This window comes from Tachysurus fulvidraco, chromosome 1, assembly GCF_022655615.1.
Source record: "Tachysurus fulvidraco isolate hzauxx_2018 chromosome 1, HZAU_PFXX_2.0, whole genome shotgun sequence".
In the NCBI taxonomy this organism is placed as follows: domain Eukaryota; kingdom Metazoa; phylum Chordata; class Actinopteri; order Siluriformes; family Bagridae; genus Tachysurus; species Tachysurus fulvidraco.
In genome coordinates, this window is record NC_062518.1 from 39,608,007 (window position 1) to 39,627,332 (window position 19,326).

At 40.1% G+C, this 19,326-nt stretch overlaps 1 protein-coding gene across 7 annotated transcripts in view; it reads left to right on the forward strand.

The window, feature by feature from the left end:
- The first annotated feature begins 1,519 nt into the window (after positions 1-1,519).
- Positions 1,520-19,326, forward strand: part of intu (inturned planar cell polarity protein) — a 21,473-nt gene continuing 3,666 nt past the window's right edge. Inside the window, exons 1-12 of one of the 7 annotated variants that reach the window (XM_027178177.2) lie at positions 1,520-1,697; positions 4,236-4,807; positions 6,395-6,480; positions 10,253-10,459; positions 12,813-12,931; positions 13,342-13,431; positions 13,944-14,021; positions 14,536-14,719; positions 15,036-15,089; positions 15,201-15,263; positions 15,616-15,867; positions 18,668-19,159. In XM_027178177.2, coding sequence (XP_027033978.2) covers positions 1,606-1,697; positions 4,236-4,807; positions 6,395-6,480; positions 10,253-10,459; positions 12,813-12,931; positions 13,342-13,431; positions 13,944-14,021; positions 14,536-14,719; positions 15,036-15,089; positions 15,201-15,263; positions 15,616-15,867; positions 18,668-19,159 — 2,289 coding nt within the window. In that variant the 5' untranslated portion in view covers positions 1,520-1,605. Of the gene's footprint in view, positions 1,698-2,215; positions 2,495-4,235; positions 4,808-6,394; positions 6,481-10,252; positions 10,460-12,812; positions 12,932-13,341; positions 13,432-13,943; positions 14,022-14,535; positions 14,720-15,035; positions 15,090-15,200; positions 15,264-15,615; positions 15,868-18,667; positions 19,160-19,326 lie in introns of those variants that run through there. The other 6 variants (XM_027178176.2, XM_027178174.2, XM_027178175.2 and 3 more) reach the window with 6 other exon arrangements.

Below are 19,326 nucleotides of genomic sequence, written 5' to 3' on the forward strand. Positions count from 1 at the left end.
AAAAAACACAATAAACAGTAACAGAAACAGCGACAATCAACCAGTGTATATACTGTATGTGAATACTGAAAGTTCAAACAATATTTCGTGCGGTAACATTAGAATGAACACAGTTTCTTAGCAGCAAATCCTTGTGATAATATATAGAATTGTGCAAAAAACAGCAAATGACTGAAATAGTGTATAGTATGTTCAAAATCACTGAGATATTGTACAATATGTGCAAGAACGACTGAAATGTTGGACAGTTTGTGCAAAACAGCAGAAAAGTGTGCAAAACAGCATGTAAACAGTTTGATGTGTCAGCGTGTGTGTTTTGTGTGGGTCTGTGCTGTCCATACAGATGATGTGTGTGTGTGTGTGTTGTGCTCAGTACAGTTCAGTTCAGTTAGTGAGAAGTCTGATGGCTTGTGGGAAGAAACTATTACACGGTTTGGTTGTGAGGGCCCGAATGCTTCGGTACCTTTTTCCAGACGGCAGGAGGGTGAAGAGTGTGTGTGTGTGGGGTGTGTGGGGTCATCCACAATACTGTTGGCTTTGCGGATGCAGTGTGTGGTGTAATTGTCCATGATAGAGGGAAGAGATACCCCAATGATCTTCTCCGCTGTCCTCACTATCTATGAATATGAATCTGTGTGTTAAGTCCTTCACTCCCTGTAAAGCTTTAAGGCTAGGGTTATGCTTGTATGAATTGTTTTCATAGTTATTGACTAGTAAATGGGATTTGAATATGTAAACGTGTCATGTTCCTTTTTCCTCCATGGGTTTTGATTTATATTAGATTATTGGATATGAACGATCCTTTTTCATATGTAATTAAAGAAGAAAAGCATAATCAGAGTGGTTATGATTGATTTGTTTTTAAAAAAAAGTTTGTTTACAAAAGTTTTTTATAAAGCCTGTGAATCACTGGGAGATGGATTTCGTTTTATAGGTTTGTTTGTGTAACATTAAGTAAAAAAATACCTTAAAATGTTCACCTGTCAAGAAATCAATCATATGTTCAAAGTAAATGAATCATCTCTCAACAGGGAATAAACCTTTACCCTCTCACTCTCCCACCCTTTCTCTCCATCTTTCAATGCTTTCTCTCTATCTATTCCTTTGAATATTGTCTTCCATCATACACTCTCTTCTCTTTTTCTTTTTTGGAATACAAATTTTACCTTTAATTACTTTGTCTTTCTTCCTTTAAATACTATCAGTCACTATTTTTTCAATACTCCTTTGCTTGCTTGCTTGTTTGCTTTCTCTCTCTCTCTCTCTCTCTCTCTCTCTCTCTCTCTCTCTCTCTCTCTCTCTCCCCCCCCCACTTGGTTTGAGGGCGATTTTATCCACAGCGAAGGCAACAGAAGAGATCTGGAGAAGTACTCAAGAGTTGAGCTTTTCATCTAAAGCAGCAGAAGGATATTTCAGCCGGTTTACATTTTGGGACATTTTACTCTGTGTGTGTGTGTGTGTGTGTGTGTGTGTGTGTGTGTGTGTGTGTGTGTGTGTGAGAGAGAGAGAGAGAGAGAGAGAGAGAGAGAGAGAGAGAGAGAGAGAGAGAGACTCTTCAGTAGTGTTTAATAGATGAACAGACGGAGGCAGAAAGCATGAAGCATCATGTTTACTGTCTGTTCCGAGAGGAAAACCCTGAGACCTGTCTGCACAGACCTGGACGAGTTTGACTCTATTCGCAGTGTTTTACTCTACAGGTCAGTGTTGACAACATTAGCAACTGATTGGAGTAATTTGATCACTTTTCACGATTTTTGGTCTTTATATCAAATATACCAATGTATTATTTAACACTATTTTGCATATCCACGCGTGTTTATATGTAAAAGTAAAATGTTGTTTATTCTGTAAAAAAAATTTTTTAAAACCTCTAGATTGTATGTCCATCGTTCTTATTTTTGCGGTTGAATTGGGGCTTAATTTGCTGTTTCTGAACATAAACAATATTTTCGTAAAAATGTTCTTATCGTCACCATGACAACGGACATTATTAGTCATTAAGGCGTATAATGCGTTCTGTATCAATCTTCTTACTGCTTTTTGAGGTATTTATTTTTAAAATCAAGCACTAATAGTCTGTTTTTGGTGTTTTGTTCTATGATGTTTTGATATTTTTGCTATAAGCCACAAACTATCTTACTTACTAGCTGTATGTACAGTCGAAAGCTTCCACGTTGCTACAGCAACCCTAACCTTATCCAATCGCACGTCGATATTCTGTCACGTGCGCCCGTTCTCGGGAACCCGTATGTGTACAACATGGCGAGTTCATCTCGCTTCTCCTGACTAAACCAAACAAACAATTGTCTCCTAAAACAAGTGGAAAAACGAGCGGAAACATTTTTAAAAGTTTTGACACGCTTTTAGAAAATGTACTAATGGCCTATAGAGAGTTAGGGGAACGTATCCAGACGAATTCCGCCAGCAATTTGAATGAAGACAGCGATGGAAGTGATACACAGTCCTGTTCATCCAGTTACTCCGAATATTCAGAGTAAGATCCAGCGGTAATTGGGGAATGTGCTCGTATAAAATAATATGCATGTAATAGGCTAATGTAGTGTGTATGCATTTCTGTCTACTTCGGATTTCTGACCCAGAAGGTCGTGGGTTCGAATCCCAGCTCCACCAAGCTGACACCTTTGGGCCTCTTAATTAACCCTCAATTGCTCAGTTGTATAAATTGTAAGTCACTCTGGAAAAAGATGTCTGATAAATGCTGAGTTTTTGTTTAACGTTTAAATCAAACAGAATAAGGAACATTTTCAGTGACTTTATGGGATGTTTGTTGTTACCAGATGGGCTAGTTTGAGTATTTTCTAAAACTGAAACTGTTTTGATGTGTCTGAGTTTAACCTGAGATTATTATTGTTCTTGGGTGAAAGGAGTGGATCCCATTGTGGTCTTCAGCTGCTGAAGCCTATTCACCTCGTGGTTTAATGTTTTGTCCAAATCCTGTTGGGAAAAATGACTTCAGGTCCAAAATGCTTGTTTGTGTTCATGCAAGCTTCTTGAACATGGGCAGGAACGAGGAAAAGGAAGCCCAAGGATTAAAAAAAAAACGTTCAAATGTTTAACCAAACAAACCGTTTGAGACCGAATCTTTTACATAAAAGACTATTTTACATAATGCACATTAAATATGGGGTTGTGGTAGCTCAGTGGTTAAGGTGTAGAAATACTGATCAGAAGGTCATCAATTGCTCAGTTGTATAAATTGAAATAAAATGTAAGTCACTCTGGATAAGGGTGTCTGCTAAATTACAGAAACGTAAATGTAAATGTACATACTACATACATCCAACATACTAACTTTGTGTCTCGGGTTTATTCGTCTATTTCCAGCCCTGGTGTATCAGTCTCTAAAATTAAAATAATGTTACTTTCAAGTAATCTTGGTTGTGAAAGTCTGGATTTAAAAAAAAAAAATACACATCCCTGTTTCCTGACTTTCAGTTTTAAGGAAAAGTTCTGCTTCCAATTTAGAAAACCATCCTTCATAAATAATTACATGCTGTTCCTCATCTTTACGGAATTCATGGACGTGGTTTTTTAAGAGCTCACCACAGAAATGGTGTGGTTTAGTTTAAAGAGAAAGGGAAGAAAACTTATGTTTAGGTGCATATTTGGTGTTATACTTTCTGCAGAGTGAGAGCATTTGTGAGTTTTCCCTCAAGAAATCCTTACACTTTATAATGCACCCTGTAAGTTCACCAGACAGAACTGCTGTGTGGTTAAAAAACGACTATTAGATGAGGGCATATGAGGGGAAAATGTAAAAACGGTATGGGTTAAGGTCAAGGTGGTGTTTCAGAAGGACTTAATTTGCCATTTTTTATTAGCTTTAAACTGGGTCATTGAGTTCAGTCGGAAAATTCAGACTTTTATACAGCCAGTATACACAGATACCATTACTTAATGCAACTTTCTGTGCTGAAAGCTGCCTGAAATTTAAGATCACATTATTAGCTTAGCCTTTATTTGTGTGACAGACCATACAACTTGATTGCTATTTACAGTCCTAGGCTTTTACTATAAATATTTTGCCCTACTGCCTCTTTTTTCATAAAATAAGCTGAAAGCAGGCCTTGTTTTCTAAATAGCAGAATATCATGGTATAGCGCTCTACAGTACGTATGCTTTATGTACTGCAAGTGATGTATTATGAAGTAATAGTGTGACATTGATAAATATTTGGGGAGAATAAAACGTTTCTCTGTGTGTTTCTGTCATAGTGAGCTCGAACCTGAGTGGATTGATGACGTTCAGAAGAACGGTGAGCTCTTCTACCTGGAGCTGAGTGAAGGCGAAGAAGAAGCGTTACTTTCTCAAATCACCACCGCTCAATCTACTGCCACCAATCATGTGCGTTTCAGTGAAAAAGAGGCAGAAATCATCACTGACAAACGCAGCAAGAAACGTACAGGCTCCAGCACAAAGTCACAACCGAAATTCAAGAAGCTTGCTAAAATCCTGAGAGGCAAACGACACCCATCTCAGAGAAGCAAGGCTGATGGGAAAAATGGCAGAGCTTCTCAACCACCGACGTCCATTTTGAAGAACCAGACGGGGCAGAGGACAGGATTGGTGGTGCAACAGCCATTTTTGAAAGATGTGTGTGTTTACGTCAACCCTAAGCGTTTGGGCTGTATATCTCCTCCTCCTTCAGAGAAAGGGGGCTTGTTGGAGGCCTTATTGGGAGTGGTCCTTCAGGGTGGAGATGGTTTGGCCTGTAATGGGGAGAGACTCGTCATTCACGGACTGGTACCTCATAGTCCTGCCAGCAAGTGTGCACAGATTTTAATTGGTAAGGAGACATAAACTTTAGAGCCTTTTAGTTAAAATAAATGTCATTCACAAAGTTTGACTTATTTTCATACACAAAGTACAGAACCGTCAGTTTATTAGCTTCAAGTAAAAAGATGTACAGCCTTCCTTTACCCTTCTCTCTCTCTTGTTCAATAGTCAGTTTTTTCTGTTGGACTCCAGGCCAGTGAAATATGTGGTTACATTGACCAAAATTCGGTGGTTTTCCTCAAGAGCTCTAAATAAAATAATCTTAATCCTGTAATCACTAGGGTGCCAGTCGAGAGGGGCTACAACAGGGGTGATCTGATTCATTTTCATAACATTCATCTTCAGTCTAACAACTGCATCCATTACTAACTGTGAGGTGAAGAGGACTTTATACGTCTATATACTGGTCATTACAGAAGACTAGATGAGCTTTCTCCAGCTCCCAAAAAAAAGAGAAATGGTTTGATGTTGAAAAAAGTTGAACAAAGTTGAACAATATGATTTGAAGATTCTGAAATCAGCAGCCAAAATGCTCCTCCCTCAAGATCCTAACATGAGTTTTAACATATTGTGACAATAGACTGATGTTCCTTATTAGACTATTTGTAGATTTGGGTGGGCCAAAGAGAATAACATCTGTTTTATTCTCATTTAATTGGAGAAAATTATGTGCGTTCCAGTTTTTGCTATTTTCCAGACACTCGTCGTGACTCATTGCTATAGCGAGGAACTTTGCAGTAAAAATCAGCAACATGTCATTTTTTTTGGAACATATATTTTATTCACATTTTTTACACTGGGAGTCTGATAGACAGAAAACAGAAATCTTAGGCCCACAACAGTGCGATTGATCTGATGACAGGAGATTTTATGGTGTGCATATCAAGGCACCATTGGAACATAATAGACTAACTGGGAGATTTGATGTATGTCTCAGATGTGCGGGTTTTAAGCTGAGTTAACATCCATTCGTAACATTATGCAGCATTAGGTGTTGGGTATACATTTAAATTGCACTAACTTAGATGTTTGATAGAGATCAGTAGCCAGGTATCCTTTTTACTTGTAATGGTTACGTTGGAAGAATACACGCATCTCTGAAAAGTATTGGAAATGTCAGTGTTGCATATTTTCACCCAATTTTCTGTGACCTTTTCAACCACATGAAATGACATGCAAGAGAAATCCGCAGTAGTTCGACGCGTCCAATTCCAGACACACCAAAGGAATTCCAAAGGAATTACACAACTGAGTAAATCACCACAAGCTAGCTTTTTACAAGTTGCTCTGAAATGCCTGGCCATGTTAAAGCAATTAGACCATTTAAAAGTCTCAAATAACACAGGGGAGATCTGTATAGCTGAGATACCAGTGCAGAGATCTTACGAAAAGCAGGTGGAGGAGGTTTTGGTTTGCAAGAGCACTGGATCGTCGTTTGATAGTGTATCTAAAAAAAAAAAACACAGAGAATCACAGTTACTTTTCCGTGTGATAGTAATGTTGTAGAGCACAGAATGAAAGTGTTGTCTGTTTGGAGTGAAGATGAGAGATGATTTTGAACAATCTTTTCTCTCTTTTTTTTTTTTTTTTTTTTAAGGTGATGTCCTTGTGGCTGTTGACGATGTGGACGTTACATCAGAGAATATTGAGAGAGTTCTGTCTTGTATTTCTGGACCAACACAGGTGTGTGTGTGTGTGTGTGTGTGTGTGTGTGTGTGTGTGTGTGTGTGTGTGTGTGTGTGTGTGTGTGTGTGTGTGTGTGTGTGTGTAACATACTGTACATGTGTTACATAAGTTATTTAGTTATTTATATAATATCTCAATATCTGAAATTATAAATGTTTGGGAGAATTTTTGGAGTTAGACACTCAGATCATTCATTAATGGTGATCATTAAATCACCACCTGAAGGGTTATCATTTGGTAAAACGGAGTTAACCATTACTCCAGTACAGTTCTAGGGAAGTAATTATTAATGATGTTATGGGAAATAATGGTGACTCAGCATTTCATGATCCTTCATGGTAGTTTCTTTTTTAATTTGTCATTCGTTTATATGCTCCATCATGGCCATATTGGCATTCCACTTCTCAATGTCATTGTGTAAATCTAGATGCAACTCATTTCTTAAATCCCATAATAGTAAATAAAGTCTGTCAAAGACTGCTGGGAAACCCACACCCCGACTGTACCGCAGTTCTGAGGACCACCACCATAATATGACTATAAAACTTCACTCAAAATGATCTACAGATGCTGTACAGATTTCACGAGCATTACACTGCACAGGATGGATGTCAGTGGACCAGTATTTTACTGCCCTTTGTAAAAATCCACAGAGATTCAAAAGAACAAATTTTGTAGATTATTTACTTGTTTCTGTCTTTTATTACCTTTATTGATTTATTACCCTTCAGAGCAGTCTAAATGGCTCTTAAAGCAAAGCCTCTGCATTGGACAGAAAGCAAGCTAGTCTCCACTAGCAACCAAATACAAACTCTGCTTGAGCAACCCAATTAGAAACAGCTTCGGTGTTTAATCTGTTTAATATGTTGTTGTTGTTTTTTTACTACTTCCACCCAACAGAGTTTGCTGAAGGACTTGAAAAGCTTGAGGCGCAAACGTATAAATTTATGCTGACTTTTGCAATTCATTTCAACATACATTACAGGTCACCTCTGCTATTTAATTGGATATTTTATTTTTATTTGAAATGTTCAGACGTCCTAAATACAGCCGAGTCCTCAGGATCTTGCTGCACCTGTTGGTCCTTATTATGCAATGTATTTTATATTGTTTCACCATGCCTATTTCTGGAAGGTTTCACTGTAATTGAAGGAAATTACTTGTATAAATATATGGGGGGTTTTTTTTTACTACGAAAATAATCATTTAGATCATCCAGATTTTTTTTTTTTTTTTTTTGGAAAAAATGGGGGTGATTTTCTAAATGGCTTGTTAACATTTGAATTGGAAAGAGAAAGAAAGAACGTGACAGAATGAAAGAAAGAATGAAAGAAAGAAAAGAAGCTCGCAAATCTACATCTGATCCGCAAATAGCAGCCGTTTAGCTGCGGTACAGACAGAGATACCGGTCTTTACAGCAAGTTCTCATTGAAGAAGATTAGGTTTTATTAAAATGTCTAATTTAAAGCAACTCAAAACCAATTAATCCTTTAAACACAGACATCTGGTTGCAAAGTGCAGAGTAGCTAAATTAAAATAAGTTACATGATAGGAGGTTTGCTGAGGAGAAAAAAAGAAAGTGCACTATGAGTCATTTAAGAGCAAGTCAGAGAAAGTTATTTGTGCATGTATTTTGTACTTGGTAACATGATTTCAGGTCCAACATGATTTCGGTTTGTTCACCCTAACATTATCATTTACATCATCTGTGTGCTTGTATCGATCTATTTTTACTTAAACCAAAGCTATTTCATGTTTTGTTAAACCATGTCTTAGTTTTATAGAGCATGTGTCGTTTGGTTTACATCCATACGTGCAATTGTCGAGATACAGTATTATAGTACAGATTTCCTCTGATCTCTTCCCAATGCCGGTTCTGTTCTGCACACATCTGACCGAAAAACATCAGAACATGGATTGCATGGTTGTGTTGCCAGTATAGTGATGGTGGTTATGGCACAGCTCAGTTTTGGAGGCCACAGGAAAAGTGTAATTATTCTGCGGATGGAGAGGCAGAGAGAGAAAGGGACAGATTAGAGGATGAGTGTATGACTTTTCATTCATTTTGTCAGGTCTGCTTTATTGTTGTGAAGCATCAGAATATTCAGAATCAGAAAGGTCTTTATTGTCAAGTATGTTTTCACATACAAGGAATTTGTTCTATTACAGGAGCTCCACAGTGTAAACAGAATGGCAATGAAAAGAAATGAATATATATATAATATAGACAGTTGTATGTACAGTGGTAAAATGTGCAAATTGAAATATTCATTCATTCATTCATTTTCTTATCCGAACTACCTCGGGTTACGGGGAGCCTGTGCCTATCTCAGGCGTCATCGGGCATCGAGGCAGGATACACCCTGGACGGAGTGCCAACCCATCGAAGGGCACACACACACACTCATTCACTCACACACACACTACAGACAATTTTCCAGAGATGCCAATCAACCTACCATGCATGTCTTTGGACCGGGGGAGGAAACCGGAGTACCCGGAGGAAACCCCCGAGGCACAGGGAGAACATGCAATCTCCACACACACAAGGCGGAGGCGGGAATCAAACCCCCAACCGTGGAGGTGTGAGGTGAACATGCTAACCACTAAGCCACCGTGCCCCCCCCCCCAAATTGAAATATAAATAAGTAAGTATGTGTAAATAATGTAAGAATAGAGTTTGTTCTGTGTATGTCAAGTGTTCATCAGATGGATTGCCTGAGGGAAGAAACTGTTAGTATGTCTGGTCGTTCTGGTGCTCACGGCTCTGTAGCGTCGGCCAGATGGCAACAGTTCGAAGAGTGAGTGTGCTGGATGTGAGGGGTCCTGAGTGATTGTCTTTGCCCTTTTGCTCACTCTGGAGGAGTACAGGTCTTGGAGAGTGGGGAGAGTTGTGCCAATGATTTGCTCAGCAGTCCAGACCACCCTCATTAATCTCCCGAGGTCGGATTGGGTAGCTGAGCTGAACCAAACAGTTACTGAAGTGCAGAGGATGGATTCGATGATAGCAGTGTAGAACTGTTTCAGCAGATCCTGTGGCAGGTTGAACTTCCTCAGCTGACGAAGGAAGTACAACCTCTGCTGAGCCTTTTTCACAATGGAGTCTATGTGAATGTCCCACTTCAGGTCCTGGGAGTTTGTGGTTCCCAGGAATCTGAATGACCCTCTGCTGTGACAATGCTGTCCATGATGGGTAGTGGGGGGAGAGCAGGGGGGTTTCTCCTGAAGTCCACAATCATCTCCACTGTCTTGAGCGTGTCCAGCTCCAGGTTGTTAAAGCGCGCACCAGACAGCCAGCTGTTCATCCTCCAGTCTGTAAGCAGACTCGTCACCGTCCTGAATGAGGCTGATCAGTGTGGTGTTGTCTGCAAACTTCAGGAACTTGACGGAGAGGTCATTAGAGGTGCAGTGTTTGTGTACAGAGAAAAGAGCAGTGGGGAGAGAAGACAACCCTGAGGAGCACCAGTGCTGATGGTGCGGGTGATGGATTTGAGTTTTCCCAGTCGCACTAGCTGCTGCCTGTCTGTCAGAAAGCTGGTGATCCACTCAGACAGAGGAGGTCACGGAGAGCTGGGTTAATTTGGGCTGGAGGAGTGATGGGATGATGGTGTTGAAGGCAGAGCTGAAGTCCACAAACAGGATCCTCACATAAGTCCCTGGTCTGTCCAGATGCTGCAGAACATTGACACACTTGTGTGTGTGTCAAATATGATTCTGATTCTGATTCTGATCAGACAGATTTAATTCCTGTTTTTTGTCCATTTTTTAGGTGCATTTGACTCTGGAGACTGGCTCTGGCTCTGGCTCTGTAATGGACTCGGAGGTGCCAAGACCGAGACCCGCCGCCCCCGTCAGCCAGCTGGTGCGTCTCCTCTGGGGTGAGGACACCACAGAGTTGCAGATGACTGTGGCTCACATCCCTCACATCGTCATGTATCTGTCACTCAAACTTGACTCTGAGTCGCTTCAGGAGGAGGTCAGTGATTCTGCTTTCACTTGAGGCATTAAAAGAGCAAGTCAGAAGAATTAGTTACTATAGAAACACCGGGCGTAGCTTGTAATACACCTATGATTAGTCTGGCAGTGGAGTATATTTGGATTTGAATAATGAAATTCATTTTTATATGTAATATAATCATTTCTTCATCATAGTGTTATAATAGCTGTAGCAATTTATTTTGAATATGCCATTACTTCACTCTCCCACTGTCATTGAGCTGTGGTGTAACTACCATTGGTGTTTTCACAACTTTGGCTATACTCCATCATGTTTTATTGACATACATAAGGGCATTAATGTCGGGTTTGTGGACAGAATTTAGTACCTTAAATGAAAAAACAAACAAAGAAACAGTGAAAGCCACAATTAATTTGCCTGAAGTGTCATCAGTCCATTTCTGCCTGAAGGAGCTGCAGCAGCAATGACTCCACAAATCAGCTGCATGAAACAGTGTCTTTATTCACCATCAACAGGAGATCTGTTCATCCTGGATCATTTATAACGTCACACCGGCAGTCCTTTAATAACATCTGCTTCTTGTGGGATGAGTCAGTGTTCGTTGTTAGTGCCATGAAACACTCCACCAATTGGATTGAAATTTACGCAAAGCTAGAATTACGGTGGAACTTTGAGAGAGCTGTTGGAAGTTCTCACATGAAACATTTCCAAACACCAGTCTCAGTTAATAAATCACTCACAATAATAATGTTTACTGAGCATAACTAGATTTATTTAAATCTTCCAAAATGTGAACTGATTTATGGCTTCATTCATAAGCTTCGCTTCCTGTCTGCCCAGCTATTCTGCCTGCTCAATGTTTATGTCTCAGATTCATTAATCCGCATTTGTGAAGGTCCAGTTTCATTCTCTGTCGGTTCTTTTTAATTGAAACTTTCTCTGGAATTTTCCACATCATCATTTCTCTAATTAGTCCGGCAAATTTTAATGTCTTTATTTCTGTAGCTAGTCTCCGGTCTCATCCGCTAAATCATTCACATACATGTATAAACAAGATTTGATAAATTGCAACTTCTACAGAAGCCAAGCTGTTTCATGTGTGGAAATCTGGATGGTGGTTATAACAATTCAAACTGAACGCTAAACCAACCTGAACAATTCTTTTACGGTTTCTCACATCATTAAGCAGGCTTTACAGAAACAATGGGCAATTTTATAATCCACTTTATAATGTTTTTTTTATGTTTTACTTCAACTTTGCTACAAATTTAAACCACAAGAATCTCTGATGGATCTGAGTGCAAAAACATCCAGCAATTTACACTTTGTCTTTGCATCTGGCTACATGCAAGCAAATTTATATCTTTTTTAGGCCCAAAACCTGATCTCCCTATAATGATAGGATAGTTTCAGATGTGCCACAATCTCATGATGATCGCAAAAATATAGTGTTTTGTTTCAGCCGAAAGATTTCTGGCTGGAGAAGAGGTCAAGCTTTGGGTTAGCTTCTGTTGTGCCAATTGAAAGACAGACAAAAAAGTGTGTGTGTGTGGGTGTGCGTGTGTGTACACATAAGAATTTTGTTTTTTCATGTTCTCTTATGTTCCATTGAGACCCTATAACATTCTCCTATTCAGTTCCGTTCTCATTGTATGCACTACCTCTCTCTCTCTCTCTCTCTCTCTTTCACACACACACACACACACACACTTTTCCTTCAGGTTTCTAAAAGGCTGAAGTGTCCTGTTAGGCATACTAATCAGAACTCAGTAAAAGAGGGTCCCCACCTTTTCATCTTCTCTGAAGAAATCAACATTACTTCATTCTTCGCTCCGCTTTATTTTAAGATCAGAGATTCTCTAATAGAGCTTCTTTGTCTTTTTCTCGAAAACCTATTTTTATCTTAAAATGTTAAAATTATCTTATGGTGATATTTTTATATTTATTATCATTCGTTTATCATTAAAGACATCATTTAACTACATCATTAACAAAACATTTTATTCATTATTAGCAACCCAGCTGATGTAGTTTGATATACAGTACGTGTGGCATGGTCTCTTTTACTGACCGAGCCTGAGATCGCTTGCTAAGCCATATGAGTCTTAAAATTCCTATTCATCCTGAGCTCTGGTTAATGCTGTGTTGAATGTGGTTTTCAGGATTTATTTACATTTGATGAAATGTGTACTTGCAAGTTAATGTTAGTCCTACAGTTATACATCTGAAAAACGTTTGATTGTTTTGCTTTCTTCCCCACACTAAAATCTTGAATCCACTAGCTCTGTTTTAATGCTCGTCTAGACTCAGACCCAAGTAGACGTTTTGTTCTGGTGTCTCTGTACTGACATGTTGCACTGTGTCTGTGCAGCAGGAGATCTTGTACCAGTACCCAGTGTCTGAGGCAGCAGCACAGCTGAAGGCAGTGAGAGGAATCTTCCTTACGCTGTGTGACATGTTGGAGAACTTCACTGGAGGACAGATCGTCAAGTAACATCATCACTTCTTTACATTTCAAACATACCTTTTTATTCTCCTTCTGTCCAGCAAATGATCAATAAATCAGTTGTTGCCTTTCCACTACTGATGCGTAATGAACTAATCACAATTATTTGAACTGAATATAATTTACAGTTATAAGCATTGTTCCTAATGACTTTACTGGTATAATCAAACTGATGTACCTTGTGTTTTAGTTATTATTCATAATTAAACACGTTACATTCGAATGAAGCTCTTAACTCGTAAACCCCCTCTAACGCTAAGCTCAGTATTTAACGTCATATCAACATGGCGGTTTACACAATCAACATTAAATGATTGTTACTTGTCTTGTGTGTGTGTGTGTGTGTGTGCATGTGTGTGTGTGCGTGTGTGCGTGTGTGTGTGTGTGCGTGCAGTTCCTCCCTGGTGCTCAGAAAGCAATTGGTCCATGTGGGTTATTGGAAGGAAGGAGAGAAGCTGCTGGTGATCGGTCTGCCTGCTGACAGGTAAGTTCATTCTCATACGTAAAGGTTTAAAGTTGTGCCTGAAACGATGACTACCCACTATGCACTCACAATAATACACAGCTGACATTCACGTTTGATCACAAAACATGGGTTAAATTAAAAGACCTTTGTTTGATGTCCACCAGCCATTTTGAAATGTTTTCTTCATCCAGCATAAGTTATGATATGATTTAAAATCAAATACTTAAAGGAATGTTTGAATTTTTTTTAGTTGTCCTGTTTAATTGACATTAAGTCTATCAGCCAAAACATATGTTTAGAGTCTGAGGTTTGGTTCACATAGTTTTGCACTGCAGATAGAAGGCTAATCAAATATAATTAACAAGTTTATAGAGGTCTGTCATGTTGATGTGGATTAGGACACACTGTAGAGACGAATCTTCACCTCTTCATGCTGAACACAACCTGACACCTTGGATAACTGTCACTGCTCTAGTCGCAAAACATCGGTGTCAGTGTGGTGTTTCTCAGTGATGTGTATCGTCCTACAGGGTGCCATTGCTGCATCTGCAGACCGTTATAAAGCGTTTGGTGCGAACTCTCAGGGTCCTGTACGGTTCCCTGCACAGGTCAGTGCTGTTTGCATGCATGTTACACAAACGCTAACCTATTTGTTCCATTTTCATTTCCTGTTTGTAGTTATATTTTATTCTTGTTTTTTTCACTTTCTGTGCACAGATGGGTGGGACAAAGGGCAGAGAGAACGAGAGAGTTTGTGCAGTTGTAATTGTGTGGTTTAGTGTATTTGTGTGGGTTTTGCTGCTTTGGTGTGGCAACGGGAGTAATTTAGCAGAAAACTGGACAAATAAAGTCCAGAAAGTTAAATAAATCTGGGAAAAGCTTGTAGTGGAAAACATTGTTAAATGTAACTGTAATGACAACATTAAACTGCTAAAGCTCGGTTTTTAAAATTTGAAATGCTGCACAGGAGGTGGGAATACACCAAGGATGGGATACCAAGCCATCACAGGGCACTGTGCAATCCAGGGAGGCTCAAAAGCTACCTGCTGCACCTCCATTTCCACCACCGCTACTGCACTGGAAAAATCAAGAAAAATCAAATGTTTCCCTGTTTCTCCGTAGTGCCTTCAGCGAGCTGGAGAATGCTCCTCGTCTGGATCATTTCTTCTGTCTGTTCTTCCAGAGAATGATCCAGCCCTCTCGTTTGAGTGACAGCCCTGGCTCCTCCCCCTCCAACATCTCTGGGAACCTCTTCCTAGACAACTTACCCGCCATGCGCTGGCTCACTTTACCACCAGACATTAAGGCATGTTCTCTAGTACAGACAAACACTACTGCACTTTCAATTTCTGCCTTCATCACCTGGTCCTCAGCTGTATGTTTGAGAAACTAGCTGTAAAAATGTTAGACGTGTTATTAAGCTGAAGCGGTGCACAGAAGCGAGCTGACCGGCGATATTGTTGATAATATACAACAAAGACGATTTAATGACATATTCGCTTGTTACAAAATATGAACCTTAGATATAATGTACAGTATAATTACAGACCTTTGTAGCATCTGAACGGATCTTAAAGGTAGTGTGTTTTCTGTGGTTGAGATGCTTCTCTGTGGCTTCACAGGTCGAAGTCGACACTGTTCTGTCAGAGTTTGAGTCCTCAGACTTTGGTGACATGGTATGGCAAAAAATAAGACTATTCTTCTTTTCTTTTCCTTACAAACAGAGACCAAGGTATTTTCCAGTCTTCTCCTTTTAACTGTTTTCTTTTTATCTTGGCTTTCAATAGTCAGAAGACTTTTATGGCATGAGGCGTCTGTACGTCATTTTAGGGTCCTGCCTCTTCTACAAGGTGAGTCTGTCTCCCAAAGGATCCTCCTACATCTTTCAGAAATCCTGTAGTGTCAGAAATATTCACACTTCACCTTTGTGCACACTTCAACTTCTAAACAAGATGAGATGAAGAGGGAGATTCGGTTACGTTAAAGTGACCGATCGACAGATTGAAAAATTCAGTTTTCATTCCGAAAAAAAATCACCTGAGATTAGAAATCTGTTTATCAAGACTTATTATTAATGCTGTTTTGCATTAAAGCATATAAAGTAAGAATAACAGCAAAACAGAAAAGTGACACAAATGCACAATCAGAGCAAAGCTAAAGAATAATCACATTCATTGCGTTTTATGTTCTCTTTCCACTCAGGGTTATTTAATAGCAAACCACCTGCCTAAAGAGGACCTTCTGGACGTGTGTCTGTACTGTCAGCACTACTGTCTACTGTGTCTGGGGGCAGAGCAGCGTGTGGGGCAGCTGGTGGTGTGGAGGGAGGTGTTCCTGCAGCGCCGCTCACAGCCCGACTCCGGCAGCTCCACCTCTACCTCCACATCCACCTCCAGCTCCCACCCAGGCTACTGCGAGTCCAATGGGCGCGTTTTCCTCCTCGTCGTGGGTCTGGTGAGGGTCAGGTTGTTTTTTTTTTATCGTCGTCACATAAAGTGTTTTCAAAAATGCTGAATAATTTGGGGAAATTAACGCTTTTTATTAAAATGTCTCTTTATTTACAAAAAATCCTCTACGTGGTTGTCATTTCTTTGTCAACACACAGACTCACTCTCACAGCTATGGCTCCCGGTTTGCAACTTTGCTTCCCGATTCAGCCATGTGAATAGTTTCGGTACAGTCTTCTTTTGTCAAAGGCACACATTCAAACAAAAAAAATACAAACAATAACTAAGGAGGGGGCACGGTGGCTTAGTTTTTAGCATGTTTGCCTCACACCTCCAGGGTTGAGGGTCCGATTCCCACATCCACCTTGTGTGTGTGGAGTTTGCATGTTCTCCATGTGCCTCGGGGGTTTCCTCTGGGTACGCGGGTTTCCTCCCCCGGTCCAAAGACATGCATGGTAGGTTGATTGGCATCTCTGGAAACTTGTCCGTAGTGTGTGAGTGTGAGTGAATGAGAGTGTGTGTGTGCCCTGCGATGGGTTGGCACTCCGTCCAGGGTGTATCCTGCCTTGATGCCCGATGACGCCTGACATAGGCACAGGATCCCCGTGACCCGAGGTAGTTCGGATAAGCGGTAAAAAATGGATGAATGAATGAATGAATGAATAACTAAGGAAAATCCATGCTTATCGACTATTTGACTATTTAGTACATTTTTGTATGGGATTTCAAATTATTTTTTATTTCTTTCTTATCCTACATGCAAAATATTAAATAATGAGTTCTTTGTTTTAAGCATATTTATTTTATTCATTTATAATTATATATCTATAATGTTCTTTGTTTAGCTACTTACTTGCTTACTTACTTATTTACATTATACAAATTATGAAATGTGTGCATTCTTCATGGATTCCTTATGGATTGTTAAATACATCAAATATGTTGAAAACACAAAGTCAGATATTTCATTTCATTCATATTTCATAGTGTGTGTGTGTGTGTGATATTTTCAGTAGCTTTTTTTTTCGGTTCCTTGGTTTATAACTGATCAGAGCCTCTGTGTCTGACCCTGGTTTTGTTCGGTGTCTGTTCTCTTCAGCTGTTCTGCTGAGGAGCAGCTTTAACCCTTCTGCATCTTTTTGCTATCTCAGAAAGGATTTTGTTGTCGTGTCACGTATCATTATGGCTCTTGATAGTGACACCAGAATGGATTCATTACAATTTTGGTTGTTATTGAACCCTTTGTATGCCCTGAAAGTTGGCTTGTGCTCCACGGGTATAAAACTTTAACTTTAAACTTTAAAATTAACTTTAAGGAACTCAACCAGATTCAAATATTTTGTGCGTTTTATTTATTTGATGAAATAGCGAAGGGAAATTGAACTATTTCAAAATAAATAAAAGCATTCTATTCTAAGAGCACATTGGCTGGTATTTTGCTTTCAACACTCCAGATGTGCAATTATTTAAATGTTACCTGTGTGTGTGTGTGTGCGTGTATTTGTGTGTGTGTGTGTGGGGGGGGGGTGCCTGTGTGTGTATGGGTATGTGTGTATATATATTTGTATGTGTGTGCGTGTATGTGTGTGTGGGGGGGGGGTGCGTGTGTGTGTATGGGTATGTGTGTGTATGGGTATGTGTGTGTATGGGTATGTGTGTATATATTTGTATGTGTACATGTATGTATGTGTATGTGTGTTAATACCATGCTGTTTTATTCAATATCCTCTCAGCTGGCCTGCCTGTAGCTATGTTTCCCTGCTGCTAGTCTTATTGCCACACATTCCTGTCAGGACTCTGAGCAGAACATTGGCTCTCCAGCAGTGCAGCACTATTCTTTCTGTTTCTCACACTTCAGCCACACTGCTGTAACGTCCTGTTCTTATTTCATGTTCCTGTCACATTTTTTCACATCTTTTCTCCTAGGTGGTCTCTCACTCTTTCTCTCACTTTGTCTCTCAGTTTTTCTCTCTTTCAGTCTCTCTCTCTGTCTCTCACTCTTTCTCTCACTCTGTCTCTCACTCTTTCTTTCTCTCACTCTTTCTCTCACTCTTTCTTTCACTCTTTCTCTCACACAGTATCTCACTCTTTCTCTCACTCTTTCTTTCTCTCACTCTTTCTCTCACTCTTTCTTTCACTCTTTCTCTCACACAGTATCTCACTCTTTCTCTCACTCTGTCTCTCACACTTTCTTTCTCTCACTCTGTCTCTCACTCTTTCTCTCACTCTTTCTCTCACTCTTTCTCTCATTCTTTCTCTCACTGTTTCACTCACTCTTTCGTCACTGTTTCTTTCTCTCACACAGTCTCTCACTCTCTCTCACACAGTCTCTCTGTCTCTCACTCTTTCTTTCTCTCACTCTTTCTCTCACTCTGTCTCTCACACTTTCTTTCTCTCACTCTTTCTCTCATTCTTTCTCTCACTGTTTCACTCACTCTTTCGTCACTGTTTCTTTCTCTCACACAGTCTCTCACTCTCTCTCACACAGTCTCTCTGTCTCTCACTCTTTCTTTCTCTCACTCTTTCTCTCTCTCACACAGTCTCTCTGTCTCTCACTCTGTCTCTCACTCTTTCTTTCTCTCACTCTTTCTCTCACACAGTCTCTCACTGTCTCTTTCTACCGGTTCAGTAATTATTATATTCTTTGCCCTTTGCCTTAAGAAGATGCAATGCATTGAGATATCTTTATACTTATATATAAATTTAATAAATATCTACAGCGAGACTAAGAAAAGTAATTTAATTCAGACATGTACAATTTATTTGTTATTGATTTTTCTTCTTTCCTGTATCTTGTATATTTTCAGAAACATTTTATGCAGTGTGTGTTACTGGAAGCCGGTGGTTGTGCGTCTCTTGCTCTCGGATCTCCTGGTCCTGACTGCATTTACGTAGACCAGGTCAAAGCCACTCTCCTACAGCTCGAGTGTCTCGAGTCTCCCATTGAAGAACGTCTCTCAGCTCCTCCCACTCCTTGTCTGTCCTGTGCTGATTGGTTCCTCCCCTCTAGTGGGCGGGACCGACAGGACATGATTGGCAGCTCACCAATCCTAAGCCGGCTGACAGCAGCCATCAAGCCACCGTCACCGGGCACAATTGGTCGAAGCCTGTTCAGAGAGTCTGGCTCAGGGCTGAAGGGCAGGAAGCCGAGCCCACAGCGGAGCGTGTCGGACAGTGGGAGCGAGGGCCGAAGCGAGCAGGGTGACACTGGGCTGAGAATGACCCCTGCTGGTACTCGTAGAGACTCTCTGGGGTCTGGGGGATCAGACGGCAGTGGTGGCAGTGGGGGACTGTTTAAGGTTTGGCTTACTTTGCCTTTTGCATTCTTTCTGGAATATGCTCTTAAAAGTTTTGGCCCTCCATTTGTTCTGTAGTAATGTCCAAGGAAGAAACAACAAAAGCAAACACTAAAAATGATGCAATTTTAGATACACTCCAACGAAATTTTAAACTCTATCCTATAACC